This window comes from Tachyglossus aculeatus, chromosome 17 (assembly GCF_015852505.1).
Source record: "Tachyglossus aculeatus isolate mTacAcu1 chromosome 17, mTacAcu1.pri, whole genome shotgun sequence".
NCBI lineage: Eukaryota > Metazoa > Chordata > Mammalia > Monotremata > Tachyglossidae > Tachyglossus > Tachyglossus aculeatus.
In genome coordinates this window covers 55,260,729-55,281,509 of record NC_052082.1, presented here as the reverse complement: position 1 = coordinate 55,281,509, position 20,781 = coordinate 55,260,729, and the positions used below count along the sequence as shown (strand labels likewise).

The window sequence follows — 20,781 nt, the reverse complement described above, 5'->3', positions numbered from 1 at the left end:
TGGGGATTAAGACTGTGAGCCCCCCCATGGGACCACCTGATCATCTTGTAACCTCCCCAGGGCTTAGAACAGTGCTTGGCACATGGTAAGCACTTAACAAATACCAACATTAATTAATTAGTCGCAGATCCAGCCCTCAGCCCACAAGGAGCTCACAGACATGAACCGAGCACTTAGTGTGGGCGCGGAGCCCTGTACTAAGCGCTTGGCAGAGTCCAATACAACGGAGTCAGTAGGCACAAGGAGCTTACAGTCTAAAGGGAGGAGCTCAAAGACTGGCAGTTTAAACAAATGGTGAACGCCAACAGGGAGACCATTCACCCTTCATCTCCGCCCAGCTCTGGTCCCAAGCTGCCTCAGCCTCCCCAACGCACCAGGCGCATTGAGACTTAGCTTCCCCCGGGTCCAAGCGCTGACATTCCCCAAGTACCTCCTGGAACCATCCCGGCTGCCAAGATCCCTCAGCGGGGTCCATTTCCTACCCCCTGGGGAAACAGCCCAAGCCTAGTGGAAAGAGCCCTTACCTGGGAGTCAGAGGACCTGCGTTCTAATTCCGCCTCCGCCACTTGGCGGAATACATATCTATTCTATTTATTTTATTTTGTTAGTATGTTTGGTTTTGTTCTCTGTCTCCCCCTTTTAGACTGTGAGCCCACTGTTGAGTAGGGACTGTCTCTGTGTGTTGCCAATTGGTACTTCCCAAGCGCTTAGTACAGTGCTCTGCACACAGTAAGCGCTCAATAAATACGATTGATGAGGATGATGATTGGCTGCCGGGTGAACTTGGGCATGTCACTTGACATCTCTACGCCTCCATTTCCTCAACTGTAAAATGGGGATTTTGGCAGTCCTAGAAACTCCTCCTCTAGTCTGAAAGTTCTCATGGGCATAACCGACTCTGTTATGCTCTGCACACAGTAAGCACTCATTAAATACCCGTGATTGATGTTTTGATTGATTGGATTTACTTTCCATTCTCCCTCCTACTTAGACTGTGAGCCCCACATGGGACTGTGTCTGATCTGATTATCTGGTATCTACCCCAGCGCTTTGTGCAGTGTTTGGCACATAATATGCCCTTAGAGAAGCAACATAGTGTAGTGGATACCGCACAGGCATGGGAGCCAGAAGCACCGGGGTACTAATCCCGGCTCCTCCACTTGTTGGCTATATGACCTTGGGCAAGTCACTTTACGCCTCTGTGCCTCAGTTACCTCATCTTTAAAAGAGGGATTAATGCTTTGAGCCCCATGTGGGACATGGACTGTGTCCAACCTGATTGGCTTGTGTCTCCCCGAGCACTTAGAACAGTGCTTGACACATAGTAAGCTCTAACAAATACCATTATTATCGTTACGATTATTAATAACCATAATAATAATAACAAATCCTATAATAATTATTAGTTGGCCAGCTAGAAAGTATCGTCTGCCGATTGGGACTGAGGGCCCGTCCCTGGTTTCTTTTGCCAGAGCTCTGCACTGGGTGACTCCACAGATGCTCTGTGTCCCGGTTAATGAAGACATTCCCGAAGTCTACGACATGGTGGTGAGAGCCATTACAGGTGAGCGAAATCGGCTTCCCGGTGTGGCCGGGGTTTGGAGGAGGAGGAGTGTAGCGGTCATCGTAGACGTAGACTCTTAGTAGCCTTCTTACTCGTCGTAATTGCCTCCGTAGTCATCGTAGTAACCTTCGAAGTCGTGATTCATTTATTTATATTAATGTCCGTCCCCCCCTTTTAGACGGCAAGCTCATTGTGAACAGGGAATGTGTCTGTTTATTGTTGTCCTTTCCCGAGCGCTTAGTCTAGTGCCCAGCACACAGTAAGCACTCAATAAATACGGTTGACTGACTGACTGGCCGGCTGCAGCCGGAGAATCGTCCAGAGCTGCCCTGCAGGGTGGGGTGGGGCAGGGCAGAGGGGCGAGCGGAGATGCAATGGGCTCCTCGGGGCGGCCCCGGTCGGGTCTGCCTTGCAGATATCATCGAGATGGACTCGAAGCGGGTGCCCCGTGACAAGCTGGCCTGCGTCACCAAGTGCAGCCAGCACATCTTCACCGCCATCAAGGTCACCAAGGACGAACCGGCCTCGGCCGACGACTTCCTGCCCACCCTCATCTACATTGTCCTCAAGGGCAACCCGCCCCGCCTCCAGTCCAATATCCAGTACATCACCCGCTTCTGCCACCCGAGCCGCCTGATGACCGGCGAGGACGGCTACTACTTCACCAACCTGGTACGGGGCCTCCCGGCGTGGGCGGGAGTCCCGCCCGGACGGGGAGGGAGTGCTGGGGACCCACTGGGATAGGGAGGAGGGCTTTTTAGGACAGCGTTCTGCACGTACACACATACACACGGCGCTCAATAAGTACCACTAATGGTGAGGGGCCATTTAAGATGGGTGTCTGGTTTGGATCCTTCCTCCGCCCCCCACCCCCACCCCACCCCCCCCTTCGTGATGGGAATGTTCAGGGAAGCTGAAAATCAGGTCAGCTCCTCCCCGCGGGAACCCTCCTCGGTGAGTGTCCTAGTAGTGACGGTGGTGGCTCGATCTGGGGAAGACAGCAGGAAACGGTTTTCCCTGTAGCCTCGCTGTTTCAACTTCAGACGATGGGGATGAGGGAGGGAGGGTATGTTGTCTTCTGCTGATTTGGGTTCTGTTTTGTCAATCAGCGGTATTTGCTGAGCACTTAGAGCATACAGGGCACTGCAGTAAGCGCTTGGGAGAGTACAATACAACAGAGTTGGTAGACTCGTTCCCTACCCACGAGTCACCTTCCTCCCAGTCAGCTTTCGGTCATTCGGTGGGATTTATCGAGTCCTTTACTGAGGGCAGAGCCATGTCCTGGGTACTTGGGAAAGCACAGCATAGGAATCTTGGTAGACACAAGGACTGTCGAGGAACTGACAGTCTAGCAGGGGAGGTGGATGATAAAATCAAGGACGGGCAGTGGAAGCAACAGGGTTTGAGGATGTGGACACAAGTCCTGTGGGGATGAGTGGGGTGAGTATCTTAGTGCTTTGGGGATCCCGGGTGAAGGGTCACGGTGACTTCGGCCCCCTATTCCTCCTCTCCCAGGAGGAGGAACTCTGTCCAACTCTGTCCCCCCGCCCAGATACCCTTCATCTCATCATCAGTCAAATTCATCAGGCGCATCCCGTGTGCAGAGCACTGTTACGCGCTTGGGAGAGTTCACTACAGCATGACTGACTGTGAGCCCGTTGTTGGGTAGGGACCGTCTCTATGTGTTGCCGGCTTGTACATCCCAAGTGCTTAGTACAGTGCTTTGAACACAGTAAGCGCTCAATAAATACGATTGAATGAATGAATGAATGAATGAATGAAAGAATGAATGAACAGAGCTGGTAGACCCGCTCCCCACCCTGACAAGCAGTACCAGAAGAAATGAAAATAATAATGATGATGATGGTATTTGTTAAGTGCTCTCTATATGTCAAGGACTGTTCTAAGCTCTGGGAGATACAAGATAATAATAATAATAATGGCATTTATTAAGCGCTTACTATGTGCAAAGCACTGTTCTAAGCACTGGGGAGGTTACAAGGTGATCAGATTGCCCCTCAGGGGCCTCACAGTCTTAATCCCCATTTTCCAGATGAGGGAACTGAGGCACAGAGAAGTGAAGTGACTTGCCCAAAGTCACACAGCTGACAATTGGCAAAGCCGGGGTTTGAACCCATGACCTCTGACTCCAAAGCCCGTGCTCTTTCCACTGAGCCACGCTGCTTCTCTAATGATTATTCATTCATTCATTCAATCATATTTATTGAGCGCTTACTGTGTGCAGAGCACTGTACTAAGCGCTTGGGAAGTCCAAGCTGGCAACATAGAGAGACGGTCCCTACCCAACAGTGGGCTCACAGTCTAGAAGGGGGAGACAGCCATGCTAGTCAGGTCGGATACAGTCCCTGTCCCCCATGAGGCTCACGGGCTTAATCCCCATTTCCCAGATGAGGTCACTGAGGCCCAGAGTAGTTAGGTGGGGATTTGCCCAAGGCCACACAGCAGACAGGTGGCGGAGCCAGAATTAGAACCCCGGTCGTGCCAGGCCTGGGCTCTAACCCCTGCACCATGCTGCTTCTCATCATCATCAATTGTATTTATTGAGCGCTTACTGTGTGCAGAGCACTGTACTAAGCGCTTGGGAAGGGCAAGTTGGCAACATATAGAGACGGTCTCTACCCAACAGTGGGCTCACAGTCTAAAAACCCAAAAGGCCGCAGCGCCAACCGAAGGGAAGCTTGGTGCCAGTGGCCACGCTGGGCTCGGCCTGATGGCTGGGGGGGCCGGCCGGGCCCCCCGCCACAACCGATAGCAGTCCCCACCCTCTCTCCCCCTCCCCCGCAGTGCTGCGCCGTGGCTTTCATCGAGAAGCTGGACGCGCAGTCTCTGAACCTGAGCCAGGAGGACTTCGACCGCTACATGTCGGGCGAGACGTCGTCGCCCAAGAAGTCGGAGGCGGAGAGCTGGTCCCAGGGGGCCCGCCTGGGCGTCCAGCAGATGTATAAGAACTTGGACCTGCTCAGCCAGCTCAACGAGCGGCAGGAGCGGATCCTCAGCGGAGCCAAGAAACTCGAAAAGGACCTGATCGACTGGACCGACGGCATAGCCAAGGAAGTCCAGGACATCGTGGAGAAATACCCGCTGGCCATCAAGCCCCCGGACCCCCCGCTGGCGGCCATCGACTCCGAAAACGTGGAGAACGACAAGCTGCCTCCCCCCCTGCAGCCGCAGGTCTTCGCGGGGTGAAGGGGTCGCCGCCAGAGAGGGGTTCGCCGACGCGGAATTCCGGCTAGCCCCAATTACTGTCTCCTAGGCGGGAACCGGCATTTAATTTAATGCTAAAAGCAAATCGAAATCGGCACATTTTAAAGGTACATTTCTCTTTTCGGTGGGGTGGGGCGGTGCGGAAGAAGGAGGGTTTACGTGTAATAAATTCTATTTATTTTAGTTAGGTAAGAATGGCCCCGAGAGGCTTTCGCGTATCTTTTTCTATTTTTTTGTCATTCTTTTTCAACCGAATCTCTCTTGCCTACACAAAGCCGGTGTCACGCTCTAAGAAACACTAGCGTCGGCAGCAGAGTTTCCGTCCCGTTTCCTCCACAGCCGGCGGGACGGTTTCGACTTGGGTACGATCCCCTTCCGTAGGCAGGGGGAGAACGGGAAGGCGGGCCTCGACGGCATCGGGCTTCCTCAGCGTGAGGTGGTTCTCCGAGCTGTAAAGAAGGACGCTCTACCGAGACGTAAATATGTAGAATTGTAAATATGTAAAGAGAAAGGTCGGACAGGTCCGCCGGGCACGGCATTTTGTACGGGGGTCCTGCCTGCAGAAAGGGGAGAGAAGAGGCCTGCCTGCCTAGGGAAGTCCCTTACTATTCTGTTCACTTCTTGAAAAGGAACCCAGCGATACTTAGGGGGAGCTGACTGTCGAAACACTCAAGATCACATAGGCGGGCGGTGGAAGAACGGCAGGGTCGAAATAGGTTAAAGCATCAAGTCACCGTTCGACATAACCGATCGGAAGCTCGTCAGCACAGGGCTTCCCGAATGGCTATACTCTGGGGCGGCGGTGGGCAGAGGAGAAGGGCCTGGGCCGAGGACGATCGATAAGTTAAGGCGGCTCCCCTCGGGGCGGACCATCGGTCAAAGAGGGCCAAAGTTTGGAGCGGTGACAGGGCGAGGCAGCCACGAGGCCTTGGAGCGGTGACAGGGCGAGGCAGCCACGAGGCCTCGGACCGGTCTTGTCGACAATCCACTGACCCGCTTTGTGAGCAGGAAACCGGAGAGATGGCATCGGGCAGCCACCCGGGATCGAGTCCGGAGCCCTGCCAAAGAAACCCCCCAAAATCCCCGCTCTAGATTCCACTTCAAGGGGGACTTCTCTCGGGCCACCACATAGCCATTGAACCTGTCATAGTGACCATAAGGTACAGTCCTTGAGCAACACTGCCCTGGAGAGGAGACCCTTATCCCTACCCCACCCCATTCCGCTTTCCCCTCTTCTCCCCCATCCCACTCCTCCTTCCTCCTCCTCCCATCCCACTCCCTTTTCCCCTCTCCACCCTCCACCACCGCCCAGCCCAAATTCACCCTGCAATAACATCAGACCAAAACTGTGATGAGTCCTGAAGGCGTTTTTTTAATAACCTTTCAAACTATGCACATCCGCGGTCTCAAAAGCACCGAGGCTCCCTCGAGCCTCAAAGACGTGAAAGAGTTAACTCAATTGACCGAGGTAGCAAGTTCTTTTGAGACCAGTCAGTCACCCTCTGCTCCAGATTAGATTTTCCTCCTCCACGGACCTGACCCCAGCCGTGATCTCTCTCCCTCGGTTCCCTCTCTGCCCTCTAGGTCCGAAATCCAGATTATCCAGATACTCGGGCACCCTTTTCCTAGAAATGTATAAAATTTTAGCCGCTGTACACTGCTTTTGTCGAGAATAAACTGTGTCCGTCGTTCTCCCCTGGAGGCTGGGTTTTTTCGGGATCTCGTCCGGTGATCTCCGTCCCGCTCCCGTCTGCCCGCGTTAATGCCGGGTCCGAGGCAGGGCGAGGGCTGGTTTCATGCATCCGAGCTGATTCTCCCGGATCTTGGATCTGTTCTCTCGGGAAGCAACGTGGCCCTAGTGGAGACAGCCCGGGCTTGGCAGTCAGACGACCTGGGTTCTGATCCTGGCTCTTCCACTTGCCTGTTCTGTGGCCTTGGACAAATCACTTCACATCTCGGCCTCAGTATCCTCATCTGTCAAATGGGGATTCAATACCTGTTCTCCCTCCCCCTTGGACTGTGCAACCTTTGTGGGACGGGGGTGGGTCTTAACCTGGTTAAGCGCGTAACGGATATCACTATGATTTGGATTATTGTTATCTCTCTCAACTCAGAGCTCAATGCTCCGTTAATCAGTGCCATCGTCCTGCTAAAAGGGGAACTGAAGACGAGCAGGCTAGGTCAGGGGATTGCGGAGGCTGTGGGTGGCTGAGATTAAACTCATTTTCCATTGAGGCCAACTCGCTAGAAGCTAAAATACGAAGCGGGATGCAAATCGGTTTCCTCCCGCAGAGGTCTGCTGACTGGCCGAAGCACCCTAGAATCAGAGTGGCCGCACGTGATGATGTGGTTCGTGGCATTTGGCGGACATTCACTCGAGTCCGCCAGAACCCAGAGCCTTTCTCTTACTGGACTCTTGACCTCTCGCCCTCCCCAAGCCTGGTCCCAAGCCACTGCATCCCCTCCCCACCCCCCCGGGAACGCGGGTCCCGCTTCCGAGCCCCAGAACTCGGCGGCGGAGGGAAGCTGGCTACTGAAGATGAAAACCCTGGACACCCAACGGGGAATGGACCAGCCCAAAAGCAAACTGTCTCGTACGAGACCTGAAAATTGGCCACTCTCCAGTGCGGGGGGTCTCTGCAAAGTGGAGGGCTGAAGACTTGCAGAGAGGGTGAGTCGTTCAATCAGAGATCATTGGGGTCAGGGTGGGGTGGAGAGGGTGGACAGTCGTACTGTGCAGAACGTCTCTAGGCCTGCGTGTCCTGAGAATGTGTCATGGATGTCCCGGTAACCGAGCGACCCATCTCTTAGAACTTTCCTCACACTTTCGACAGCATTTGGAGCCCAAGGAGAAGCCGTGGGGCCTATCAATCGGTGGCATTTATTGAGCGCTTACTGTGTGCAGAGCTCTTTACCAAGCACTCGGCAGAGTGTAGTTCAACTGAGCTGGTAGAAACGTTCCCCTGCCCACAAGGAGCTTGCAATCCAGAGGGATTTATGGAAAGAGAGTCAGGAATCCTGGGCTCTAGTCCCAGCTCCTCTGTGGGACTTGGGGCAAGTCACTGAAACATCCAGGGCCTCAGTTTCCTCTTCTGTAAAATGAGGGTGACGAAGTTGAAATCCCTGCTTCCTAAATTTGGGAGCCCGCTGTGGGACAGGGATTCTGTCCAATCTGATTATCCCAGAAAGTTTAATAAAAACCCATCGCATCACCTTCATCATCGTCCTGATTTGAAATGCCTTTAGGGGAACTGTCTGAAAACCTTACACAGGGAATTATGGGCAGGGAATAAGTCTGTTATGTTGTTACAGTGTACTCTCCCGAGCACTTAGTATAATGCTCTGCACACAGTAAGTGCTCAATAAATAAGATTGACTGGCTGGCAGCCCGGCAGTCCAAAGTGCTCAGTACTCGGTAAGTGTTCAATAAACATTACTGAAGGATTGAACCGTGAAGCCAGGGCCCTTTTCCAGAGATGACCGCCTTGAGCTTTCTCAGAGGAGCCGGCCGATAACCCTGCCCAAACCGATTAACTTGTATCTACCCCAGGGTTTAGAAGAGAAGCAGTGTGGCCTAGTGGACAGAGTGTGGGCCCAGGAGTCAGAAGGATCTGGGTTCTAATCCTGGCTCTACCATTTGTCTACTGTGTGACCTGGGGTAAGTCGCTTCACTTCTCTGGGCCCTCAGTTCCGTTGTCTGTAAAATAATAATAATAATGATGGCATTTGTTAAGCGCTTACTATGTGCAAAGCACTGTTCTAAGCGCTGGGGAGGCCACAAGGTGATCAGGTTGACCCACAGGGGGCTCACAGTCTTAATTCCCATTTTACAGATGAGGTAACTGAGGCACAGAGAAGTTAAGTGACTTGCCCAAAGTCACACAGCTGACAGTTGGCGGAGCCGGGATCTGAACCCGTGACCTCTGACTCCAAAGCCCGGGCTCCTTCCACTGAGCCACGCTGCTTCTTGGGGATTAAGATCGTGAGCCTCATGTGGGATGTGCACTGGGCCCAACCTGATCAGTTTGTATCTACCCCAGTGCTTAATACAGTGCCTGGCACATAGTAAGTGCTTAAAAAAACCCCATAACCCCCCCACCCCCCCAAATAAATACCATTAAAAACTAAACAAAATGCTTCCCACCCAGCAGGGGCTCCACCATGATCCCCCTAAAGAATGGGTGGAAGGGTTTCTTCTAGAGGATGGACTTCTTGGGGGGCTTGGGCAGTGTTTTCTCTCCATAAGTGACTGCAGTCTATGCCAACCCTACTGCCAGCCTTCTCCTGTAGTGGGTGGCCAGCTGGGCCCTAAGCAGGAGGTGTCGGGGGGCAGGGAGGGGTGCACAGGAGAGACAGGCAGAGGATGTGGGGGTGCATTGCCAAGACACCCAAACAATTGCTTTTCCGGTTAAACCAGCCACAGAGGAGGGTGAGTTCCCCTTCTTTTGGCCATTTCGGGGGAGGATCTGTCCACGGAGCTGGGAAGGGATCAGAACCAGAGAAGCAGCGTGGCTCAGTGGAAAGAGCACGGGCTTTGGAGTCAGAGGTCACAGGTTCAAATGCCGGCCAACTGTCAGCTGTGTGACCTTGGGCAAGTCACTTCTCTGTGCCTCAGTTCCCTCATCTGGAAAATGGGGGTTAAGACTGTGAGCCCCCCGTGGGACCACTCAATCACCTTGTAACCTCTCCAGTGCTTAGAGCAGTGCTTTGCACATAGTAAGTGCTTAATAAATGTCATTATTATTATTATTATTATAACTACTTCCCCAGGAGGGAGGGGAAAACTGGGCCAGGGGGAAGCAGGTGGAAAGGAAAGTGCAGGCTCCAGTTGGGGAGCGGAAAGATCACGGAACTGGGAGTCAGATGACCTGGGTTTTAATCCCGACTCTCCCACTTAATAATAATAATATTAGTATTTGTTAAGCGCTTACTGTGTGCAAAGCACTGTTCTAAGTGCTGGGGAGGATACAAGGTGATTAGTTTGTCCCATGTGGGGCTCACAATCCTAATCCCCATTTTCCAGATGAGGTAACTGAGGCCCAGAGAAGTGAAGTGACTTGCCCAAGGTCACACAGCTGACAAGCGGCAGAGCTGGGATTTGAACCCATGACCTCTGACTCCAAAGCCCGGGCTCTTTCCACTGAGCCACGCTGCTTCTCAGCACTTACCTGCACTACCTTGGGTAAGTCACTTAACTTCTCTGTGACTCAGTTCCCTCATCTATAAAATGGGGATTCAATACTCTGTTCTCCCTTCTACTTATACTGAGAGCCCTCTGTGGGACCTGGTTAACTTGTATCAACCGCAGTGCTTAGTGCAGTGCTTGGCACATAGTGCTGAACAAACACCCCAGTTAGTATTATTATTATTATTGTTTTTGTTGTTGTACTTGGGTCTGTGTCCTTTGGGCATTTGATATTCACCCCACCATCAACCCACAGCACTTACGTACACATCTATAAATTATATATTACATATTCATTTATATTAACGTCTCCTTTCCCTTGTGCACTGTAAATTCTTTTTTTATATTATGGTATAATAATAATAATGGTAGTTATTAAGTGCTTACTCTGTGCCAAGCACTATTCTAAGTGCTGGAGGAGATACAAGGTTATGTGGTTGTCATTCATTCATTCAATCGTATTTATTGAGCGCTTACTGTGTGCAGAGCACTGTACTAAGCACTTGGGTAGTCCAAGTTGGCAACATATAGAGATGGTCCCTACCCAACAGCGGGCTCACAGTCAAGAAGGGGGAGACAGACAACAAAGCAAAACATATTAACAAAATAAATAGAATAAATATGTACGAGTAAAATAAATAAATAGACAGCGGGCTCGCAGTCTAGAAGGGGGAGACAGACAACAAAACATATTAATAAAATAAAATAAATAGAATCAATATGTACAAGTAAAATAAATAGACAGTGGGCTCACAGTCTAGAACAAGGAGACAGACAACAAAGCATACTAACAAAATAAAATAAATAGAATCAATATGTACAAGTAAGATAAATAAATAGTGGGCTCAAAGTCTAGAAGGGGGAGACAGACAACAAAGCAAAACATATTAACAAAATAAAATAAATAGAATCAATATGTACAAGTAAAATAAATAAATAAATAGCGGGCTCACAGTCTAGAAGGGGGAGACAGACAACAAAACATATTAACAAAATAAAATAAATAGAATCAATATGTACAAGTAAAATAGACAGCGGGCTCATAGTCTAGAAGGGGGAGACAACAAAGCAAAACATATCAACAAAATAAAATAAATAGAATCAATATGTACAAGTAAAATAAATAAATACACTGTGAGCCCACTGTTCGGTAGGGACCGTCTCTATATGTTGGCAACTTGTACTTCCCAAGCACTTAGTCCAGTGCTCTGCACACAGTAAGCGCTCAGTAAATATGACTGAATGAATGAATGAAATAGCGGGCTCACAGTCTAGAAGGGGGAGACAGACAAAGCAAAACATATTAAAATAAAATAGAATCAATATGTACAAGTAAAATAAATAAATAGACTGAGAGCCCACTGTTGGGTAGGGACCATCTCTATATGTTGGCAACTTGGCAAGCGCTTAGTACAGTGCTTTGCACACAGCAAGCGCTCAATAAATACGATTGAATGAATGAAATAGACAGCGGGCTCACAGCCTAGAAGGGGGAGACAGACAACAAAGCAAAAGATATTAACAAAATAAATAGAATAAATATGTACGAGTAAAATAAACACAGCGGGCTCGCAGTCTAGAAGGGGGAGACAGACAACAAAACATTAATAAAATAAATAGAATCAATATGTACAAGTAAAATAAATAGTGGGCTCACAGTCTAGAAGGGGGAGGCAGATAACAAAGCAAAACATATTAACAAAATAAAATAGAATCAATATGTATAAGTAAAATAAATAAATAGCAGGCTCACAGTCTAGAAGGGGGAGACAGACAACAAAACATATTAACAAAATAAAATAAATAGAATCAATATGTACAAGTAAAATAAGCAGACAGTGGGCTCATAGTCTAGAAGGGGGAGACAACAAAGCAAAACATATTAACAAAATAAAATAAATAGAATCAATATGTACAAGTAAAATAAATAAATAGACTGTGAGCCCACTGTTGGGTAGGGACCGTCTCTATATGTTGGCAACTTGTACTTCCCAAGCGCTTAGTCCAGTGCTCTGCACACAGTAAGCGCTCAGTAAATATGATTGAATGAATGAAATAGACAGCGGGCTCACAGTCTAGAAGGGGGAGACAGACAACAAAGCAAAACATATTAAAATAAAATAGAATCAATATGTACAAGTAAAATAAATAAATAAATAGACTGCGAGCCCACTGTTGGGTAGGGACCGTCTCTATATGTTGGCAACTTGGCAAGCGCTTAGTACAGTGCTTTGCACACAGCAAGCTCTCAATAAATACGATTGAATGAATGAAATAGACAGCGGGCTCACAGCCTAGAAGGGGATGACAGGCAACAAAGCAAAAGATATTAACAAAATAAATAGAATAAATATGTACGAGTAAAATAAATAAACACAGCGGGCTCGCAGTCTAGAAGGGGGAGACAGACAACAAAACATATTAATAAAATAAATAGAATCAATATGTACAAGTAAAATAAATAGACAGTGGGCTCACTCTAGAAGGGGGAGACAGACAACAAAGCATACTAACAAAATAAAATAAATAGAATCAATATGTACAAGTAAAATAAATAAATAGACAGCGGGCTCGCAGTCTAGAAGGGGGAGACAGACAACAAAGCAAAACATATTAACAAAATAAAATAAATAGAATCAATATGTACAAGTAAAATAAAATAGACAGCGGGCTCACAGTCTAGAAGGGGGAGACAGACAACAAAGAATATTAACAAAATAAAATAAATAGAATCAATATGTACAAGTAAAATAAATAAATAGACAGCGGGCTTACAGTCTATAAGGGGGAGACAGGCAACAAAGCAAAACATTAACAAAATAAAATAAATAGAATCAATATGTACAAGTAAAATAAATAGACAGCGGGCTCACAGTCTAGAAGGGGGAGACGGACAACAAAACATATTAACAAAATAAAATAAATAGAATCAATATGTACAAGTAAAATAAATAAATAGACTGTGAGCCCACTGTTGGGTAGGTACCGTCTCTATGTGTTGGTAACTTGTACTTCCCAAGTGCTTAGTCCAGTGCTCTGCACACAGTAAGCGCTCAATAAATACGATTGAATGAATGAATGAATGAAATAGACAGCGGGCTCACAGTCTAGAAGGGGGAGACAGACAACAAAGCAAAACATATTAAAATAAAATAGAATCAATATGTACAAGTAAAATAAATAAAAAAATAAATAGACTGCGAGCCCACTGTTGGGTAGGGACCGTCTCTATATGTTGGCAACTTGGCAAGTGCTTAGTCCAGTGCTCTGCACACAGCAAGCGCTCAATAAATACGATTGAATGAAGGAAATAGACAGCGGGCTCACAGCCTAGAAGGAGACAGACAACAAACTTGGCAAGCGCTTAGTACAGTGCTCTGCACGCAGCAAGCGCTCAATAAATACGATTGAATGAATGAAATAGACAGCGGGCTCACAGCCTAGAAGGGGGAGACAGACAACAAACTTGGCAAGCGCTTAGTAGAGTGCTCTGCACACAGCCAGCGCTCAATAAATAAGATTGAATGAAAGAAATAGACAGCGGGCTCACAGCCTAGAAGGGGGAGACAGACAACAAACTTGGCAAGCGCTTAGTACAGTGCTCTGCACACAGTAAGCCCTCAATAAATACGATCGAATGAATGAAATAGCGGGCTTACAGCCTAGAAGGGGGAGACAGACAACAAACTTGGCAAGCGCTTAGTACAGTGCTCTGCACACAGCAAGAGGTCAATAAATACGATTGAATGAATGAAATAGACAGCGGGCTCACAGTCTAGAAGGGGGAGACAGACAACAAAACAAAACATATTAACAAAATAAATATGTACAAGTAAAATAAATAGAGTACCGAACAGCGGGCTCACAGTGTGCTAAGCACCCCCTGGCCGGAATGCCCTCCCTCTGCTCATCCGCCAAGCTAGCTCTCTTCCTCCCTTCAAGGCCCTACTGAGCGCTCACCTCCTCCAGGAGGCCTTCCCAGACTGAGCCCCTCCTTCCTCTGCCCCTTGTCCCCCTCTCCATCCCCCCGGTCTTACCTCCTTCCCTTCCCCACAGCACCTGTATATATGTGTATATGTTTGTACGTATTTATTACTCTTTATTAATTTTACTTGTACATATCTATTCTATTTATTTTATTTTGTTATCATGTTTGGTTTTGTTGTCTGTCTCCCCCTTCTAGACTGCGAGCCCACTGTTGGGTAGGGACCGTCTCTATATGTTGCCAACTTGGACTTCCCAAGCGCTTAGTCCAGTGTTCTGCACACAGTAAGCACTCAATAAATACGATTGATTCTAAACACTACTTAGAGACGCAGTGTGGCTCAATGGAAAGAGCCCGGGCTTTGGAGTCAGAGGTCATGGGTTCAAATCCCAGCCCTGCCAATTGTCAGCTGTGTGACTTTGGGCAAGTCACTTCACTTGACTGTCTCTATATGTTGCCAACTTGTACTTCCCAAGCGCTTAGTCCAGTGCTGTGCACACAGTAAGCACTCAATAAATACGATTGATTGATTCTCTGGGCCTCAGTTCCCTCATCTGTAAAAGGGGGATTAAGACTGTGAGCCCCCCGTGGGACAACCTGATCACCTTGTATCCCCCCAGCGCTTAGAACAGCGCTTTGCACATAGTAAGACTGTGAGCCCCCCATGGGACAACCTGATCAATCAATCAATCGTATTTATTGAGCGCTTACTGTGTGCAGAGCACTGTACTAAGCGCTTGGGAAGTACAAATTGGCAACATATAGAGACAGTCCCTACCCAACAGTGGGCTCACAGTCTAGAAGGGAGAGACAGAGAGCAAAACCAAACATATTAACAAAATAAAATAAATAGAATAGATATGTACAAGTAAAATAAATAGAGTAATAAATGCGTACAAACATATATACATATATACGGAAGCAGCGTGGCTCAGTGGAGAAGAGCCCGGGCTTTGGAGTCAGAGGTCATGGGTTCAAATTCCGGCTCCGCCAAATAATAATAATAATAATGATGGCATTTATTAAGCGCTTACTATGTGCAAAGCACTGTTCTAAGCGCTGGGGAGGTTACAAGGTGATCAGGGTGTCCCACGGGGGGCTCACAGTCTTAATCCCCATTATATAGATGAGGTCACTGAGGCACAGAGAAGTTAAGTGACTTGCCCAAAGGCACACAGCTGACAACTGATGGAGCCTGGATTTGAACCCATGACCTCTGACTCCAAAGTCCGTGCTCTTTCCACTGAGCCAAATGTCAGCTGTGTGACTGTGGGCAAGTCACTTAACTTCTCTGTGCCTCAGTTCCCTCATCTGTAAAATGGGGATGAAGACTGTGAGCCCCACGTGGGACAACCTGATCACCTTGTAACCTCCCCAGCGCTTAGAACAGTGCTTTGCACATATTAAGTGCTTAATAAATGCCATCATTATTATTATTATTATTATACAGGTGCTGTGGGGAAGGGAAGGAGGTAAGATGGTGGGGATGGAGAGGGGGAGGAGGGGGAGACGAAGGAGAGGGTTCAGTCTGGGAAGGCCTCCTGGAGGAGGTCCTTGAAGGGAGGAAGAGAGCTAGCTTGGCTAGCTGATAATAATAATAATAATAATAATGATGGCATTTATTAAGCGCTTACTATGTGCCAAGCACTGTTCTAAGCGCTGGGGAGGTTACAAGGTAATCAGGTTGTCCCACGTGGGGCTCACAGTCTCCATCCCCATTTTCCAGACGAGGGAACTGAGGCCCAGAGAAGTTAAGCGACTTGCCCAAAGTCACCCAGCTGACAAGTGTCAGAGTCGGGATTTGAACCCATGACCTCTGACTCCAAAGCCCGGGCTCTTTTCCATCGAGCCACGCCGCCTCCCAAGCTGATCACCTTGTATCCCCCCAGCGCTTAGAACAGCGCTCGGCACATAGTAAGCGCTTAACAAATCCCATCGTTATCATTATGATTGTTACTTCCCAAGCGGTCAGTCCCGTGGTCCGCCGCTCAGTAACTGCGATGAGCGAGGAGGGCCGCTGGGGGCGCTGGAGAGGCGGCGGGGCCGGGCGGAGGAAGGTTGGCCCCGCCGAGCCGCCGTCGCCGCCGTCGTGGTGGGCCGGGGGTCAGAGGTCAGAGGTCACGTCGCCGACGCCCGGAAGGCCCCGAGGGCCGGACGCCGGGCTCGCCGACGCCTGAGGGGAGCTTCGGCCGGCGCTGGACGAGGAGGACGAGGAGGAGGAAGAGGACGACGAAGAGGACGAGGAAGAGGACGACGAAGAGGAGGAGGAGAAGGATGCCGCGGAGCCGCCCCGGGCCCGACCCCCGGGCCCGCAGCCCGCAGCCCCACACCGCCCGCTGACCCCGCCCGCACCCACCACTCAGGTCAGGCTCCTCAGGCCTCTCCGCCACTTCATCAGCTGGATATATGCGTTTGTGCAGATTTATTGCTCTATTTATTTATTTATGTCTTTATTTTACTTGTACATATCTATTAATGATAATAATAATAACAATAATGGCGCTTATTAAGCGCTTACTATGTGCAAAGCACCGTTCTGAGCGCTGGGGAGGCTACAAGGTGATCACGTTGTCCCACGGGGGGGCTCCCAGTCTTCATTCCCATTTTCCAGATGAGGTCACTGAGGCCCAGAGAATCCATCCATCAATCGTATTTATTGAGCGCTTACTGTGTGCAGAGCACTGTACTAGGCGCTTGGGAAGTACAAATTGGCAACACATAGAGACAGTCCCTACCCAACAGTGGGCTCACGGTCTGAAAGGGGGAGACAGAGAACAGAACCAAACGTACCAACAAAATAAAATAAATAGGATAGAAATGTACAAGTAAAATAAATAAATAGAGTGATAAATATGTACAAACATATATCCATATATACAGGTGCTGTGGGGAAGGGAAGGAGGTAAGATGGGGGGATGGAGAGGGGGGCGAGGGGGAGAGGAAGGAAGGGGCTCAGTCTGGGAAGGCCTCCTGGAGGAGGTGAGCTCTCAGCAGGGCCTTGAAGGGTGGAAGAGAGCTAGAGAAGAATGATAATAGTAATGATAACATTTATTAAGCACTTACTATGTACAAAGCACCGTTCTAAGCGCTGGGGAGGTTACAAGGTGATCAGGTTGTCCCACGGGGGGCTCACCGTCTTAATCCCCATTTTCCAGATGAGGCCCAGAGAAGTGAAGCGACTTGCCCAAAGTCAACCCAGCTGACAATTGGCAGAGCCGGGATTTGAACCCGTGACCTCTGACTCCAAAGCCCGGGCTCTTTCCCATTGAGCCACGCTGCTTCTCTTTATTTTGTTTTGTGAGTATGTTTGGTTTTGTTCCCTGCCAACCCCCTTCTCGACTGCGAGCCCGCTGTTGGGTAGGGACCGTCTCTCTGTGTTGCCAACTTGGACTTCCCAAGCGCTTAGTACAGTGCTCTGCACACAGGAAGCGCTCAATAAATACGAACTTTTTGGTTATACTACCAGAACGATTTTAGGTGGAGGTGTGGTGTTATGGGAGAGAGCCCGTTGTTGGGTAGGGACCGTCTCTATATGTTGCCAACTTGGACTTCCCAAGCGCTTAGTCCAGGGCTCTGCACACAGTAAGCGCTCAATAACTGTGATTGATTGATTGATCAGTGCTCTGCACACAGTAAGCGCTCAGTAAATACGATTGATTGATTGATCAGCAATCAATCATACTTATTGAGCGCTTACTGTGTGTAGAGCACTGGACTAATCAAACAATCCGTCGTGTTTATTATTTATTTATGAAGGCATTTATTAAGCGCTTACTATGTGCAAAGCATTGTTCTAAGCACCGGGGAGGTTACAAGGTGATCAGGTTGTCCCACGTAGGGCTCAAGAGCCCGGGCTTTGGAGTCAGAGGTCGTGGGCTCAAACCCCGGCTCTGCCAATTGTCAGCTGTGTGACTTTGGGCAAGTCACTTCGCTTCTCTGGGCCTCAGTGACCTCATCTGTAAAATGGGGATTAAGACTGTGAGTCCCCCGTGGGACAACCTGATCACCTTGTAACCTTCCCAGTGCTTAGAACAGTGCTTTGCACATAGTAAGTGCTTAATAAATACCATTATTATTATTATTGTTATTATTCACCCCCATTTGACAGATGAGGGAACTGAGGCCCAGAGAAGTGAAGTGACTTGCCCAAGGTCACACAGCAGACAAGTGGCAGAGCTGGGATTTGAACCCATGACCTCTGGCTCCCAAGCCCAGGTTCTTTCCACTGAGTCACGCTGCTTCTTAAATAATAATGATGGCATTTATTAAGCGCTTACTATGTGCAAAGCACTGTTCTGAGCACTGGGGAGGTTACAAGGTGATCAGGGTGTCCCACGGGGGGCTCACAGTCTTCATCTCCATTTGACAGATGAGGGAACTGAGGCCCAGAGAAGTGAAGTGACTTGCCCAAAGTCACACAGCTGACAATTGGAGGAGCTGGGATTTGAACCCATGACCTCCGACTCCAAAGCCCGTGCTCTTTTCCACTGAGCCATGCGGCTTCTCTTATTGAGCGCTTACTGTGTGCAGAGCACTGGACTAAGCGCTTGGGAAGTCCAAGTTGGCAACATAGAGAGACAGTCCCTACCTGACAGTGGGCTCACCGTCTAAAAGGGGGAGACAGACAACAAAACCAAACATGTTAACAAAATAAAATAAATAGAATAGATACGTACAAGTAAAATAAATAAATACAGAGTAATAAATATGTACAAACATATATACATATATACAGGTGCTGTGGGGAAGGGAAGGAGGTAAGATGAGGGGGATGGAGGGGGGGGAGGGGACTAAGCGCTTGGGAAGTACAAGTTGGCAGCATATAGAGACAGACCCTATCCAACAGTGGGCTCACAGTCTAAAAGGGGGAGACAGAGAACAAAACCAAACATACTAACAAAATAAAATAAATAGAATAAATATGTACAAGTAAAATAAATAAATAAATAACTAGAGCAGTAAATATGTACAAACATATATACATATAAACAGGTGCTGTGGGGAAGGGAAGGAGGCAAGATGGGGGGGATGGAGGGGGGATGAGGGGGAGAGGAAGGAGGAGGCTCAGCCTGGGAAGGCCTCCTGGAGGAGGTGAGCTCTCAGTAGGGCAAATCACTCCTGCTGTGGCCCGATGCACAGTTCCTTTGCTCCCACTTCCAGTGTTGATCCAGGCTGGCTTCGGAGACATTAGAGGTACTCCAGGGAGGTGGTGGCAGCAGGGCATGGGATTGTGTAAGTTTGAGCTTGGGAAGTACAAGTTGGCAACATACAGAGACAGTCCCTACCCAACAGTGGGCTCACAGTCTAGATCAATCATCGTCATAATATTTTACTTGTACATATCAGTCAATCAGTCGTATTTATTGAGCGCTTACTGTGTGCACAGCACTGTATTAAGCGCTTGGGAAGTACAAGTTGGCAACATATAGAGACAGTCCCTACCCAACAGTGGGCTCACAGTCTAGATCAATCATCGTCATGATATTTTACTTGTACATATCAGTCAATCAATCGTATTTATTGAGCGCTTACTGTGTGCGGAGCACTGGACTAAGCGCTTGGGAAGTACAAGTTGGCAACATAGACAGTCCCTACCCAACAGTGGGCTCACAGTCTAGATCAATCATCGTCATAATATTTTACTTGTACATATCTATTCTATTTAATATGTTAATATGTTCTTCTAGACTGTGAGCCCACTGTTGGGTAGGGACTGTCTCTAGATGTTCCCAACTTGGACTTCCCAAGCGCTTAGTACAGTGCTCTGCACACAGTGCTCAATAAATACGATTGATTGATTAATTGATTGCAAAGCACTGTTCTAAGTGTCTGGCGGAGCCGGGATTCGAATAATAATGATAACATTTATTAAGCGCTTACTATGTGCAAAGCACTGTTCCAAGTGTCTGTGGTGGAGCCGGGATTCGAATAATAATGATAACATTTATTAAGTCGTGGGTTCAAATCCTGGCTCTGCCAACTGTCAGCTGTGTGACTTTGGGCAAGTCACTTCACTTCTCTGGGCTTCAGTTACCTCATCTGTAAAATGGGGATTAAGACTGTGAGCCCTCCGTGGGACAACCTGATCACCTTGTAACCTCCCCAGCGCTTAGAACAGTGCTTTGCACATAGTAAGCGCTTAATAAATGCCATTATTATTATTATTATTAAGTGCTTACAATGCGCAAAGCACTGTTCTAAGTGTCTGTGGCGGAGCTGAGATTCGAATAATAATAATAACATTTATTAAGCACTTACTATGTGCAAAGCACTGTTCCAAGTGTCTGTCTGTGGCAGAGCCGGGATTCGAATAATAGTGATAACATTAATTAAGTGCTTACTATGTGCAAAGCACTGTTCCAAGTGTCTGTCTGTGGCGGAGCCGGGATTCAAATAATAATAGCATTTATTAAGCGCTTACCATGTGCAAAGCACTGTTCTAAGTGACTGTGGTGGAGCCGGGATTCGAATAATAATAATAGTGATAACGTTTATTAAGTGCTTACTATGTGCAAAGCACTGTTCTAAGTGCTGGGGGGGATACAGGGTGATCAGGTTGTCCCACGTGGGGCTCACAGTCTTAATCCCCATTTTACAGATGAGGGAACTGAGGCACAGAAGTTAAGTGACTTACCCAAAGTCACACAGCAGACATGTGGCGGAGCCAGGATTAGAATAATAATAATAATGATAACATTTATTAAGCGCTTACTATGTGCAAAGCACTGTTCTAAGCGCTGGGGAGGTTACAAGGTGATCAGGTTGTCCAACGGGGGCCTCACAGTTTTAATCCCCATTTTACAGATGAGGTCACTGAGGCAC

At 48.4% G+C, this 20,781-nt stretch overlaps 2 protein-coding genes across 4 annotated transcripts in view; both read left to right on the top strand.

The window, feature by feature from the left end:
• The window catches only part of RABGEF1 (RAB guanine nucleotide exchange factor 1), a 33,556-nt gene extending 27,071 nt beyond the window's left edge, over positions 1-6,485 (top strand). For both annotated transcript variants that reach the window (XM_038759083.1, XM_038759082.1), the window contains exons 7-9: positions 1,473-1,564; positions 1,980-2,236; positions 4,370-6,485. In XM_038759083.1, coding sequence (XP_038615011.1) covers positions 1,473-1,564; positions 1,980-2,236; positions 4,370-4,771 — 751 coding nt within the window. In that variant the 3' untranslated portion in view covers positions 4,772-6,485. The remainder of the gene's footprint in view (positions 1-1,472; positions 1,565-1,979; positions 2,237-4,369) is intronic.
• A 951-nt stretch (positions 6,486-7,436) lies between these two features.
• Positions 7,437-20,781, top strand: part of TMEM248 (transmembrane protein 248) — a 75,959-nt gene continuing 62,614 nt past the window's right edge. Inside the window, exon 1 of one of the 2 annotated variants that reach the window (XM_038759105.1) lies at positions 7,437-7,460. The gene's annotated coding sequence lies outside the window, so the exon portion shown is untranslated. Of the gene's footprint in view, positions 7,461-16,087; positions 16,323-20,781 lie in introns of those variants that run through there. The other variant, XM_038759104.1, reaches the window with a different exon arrangement.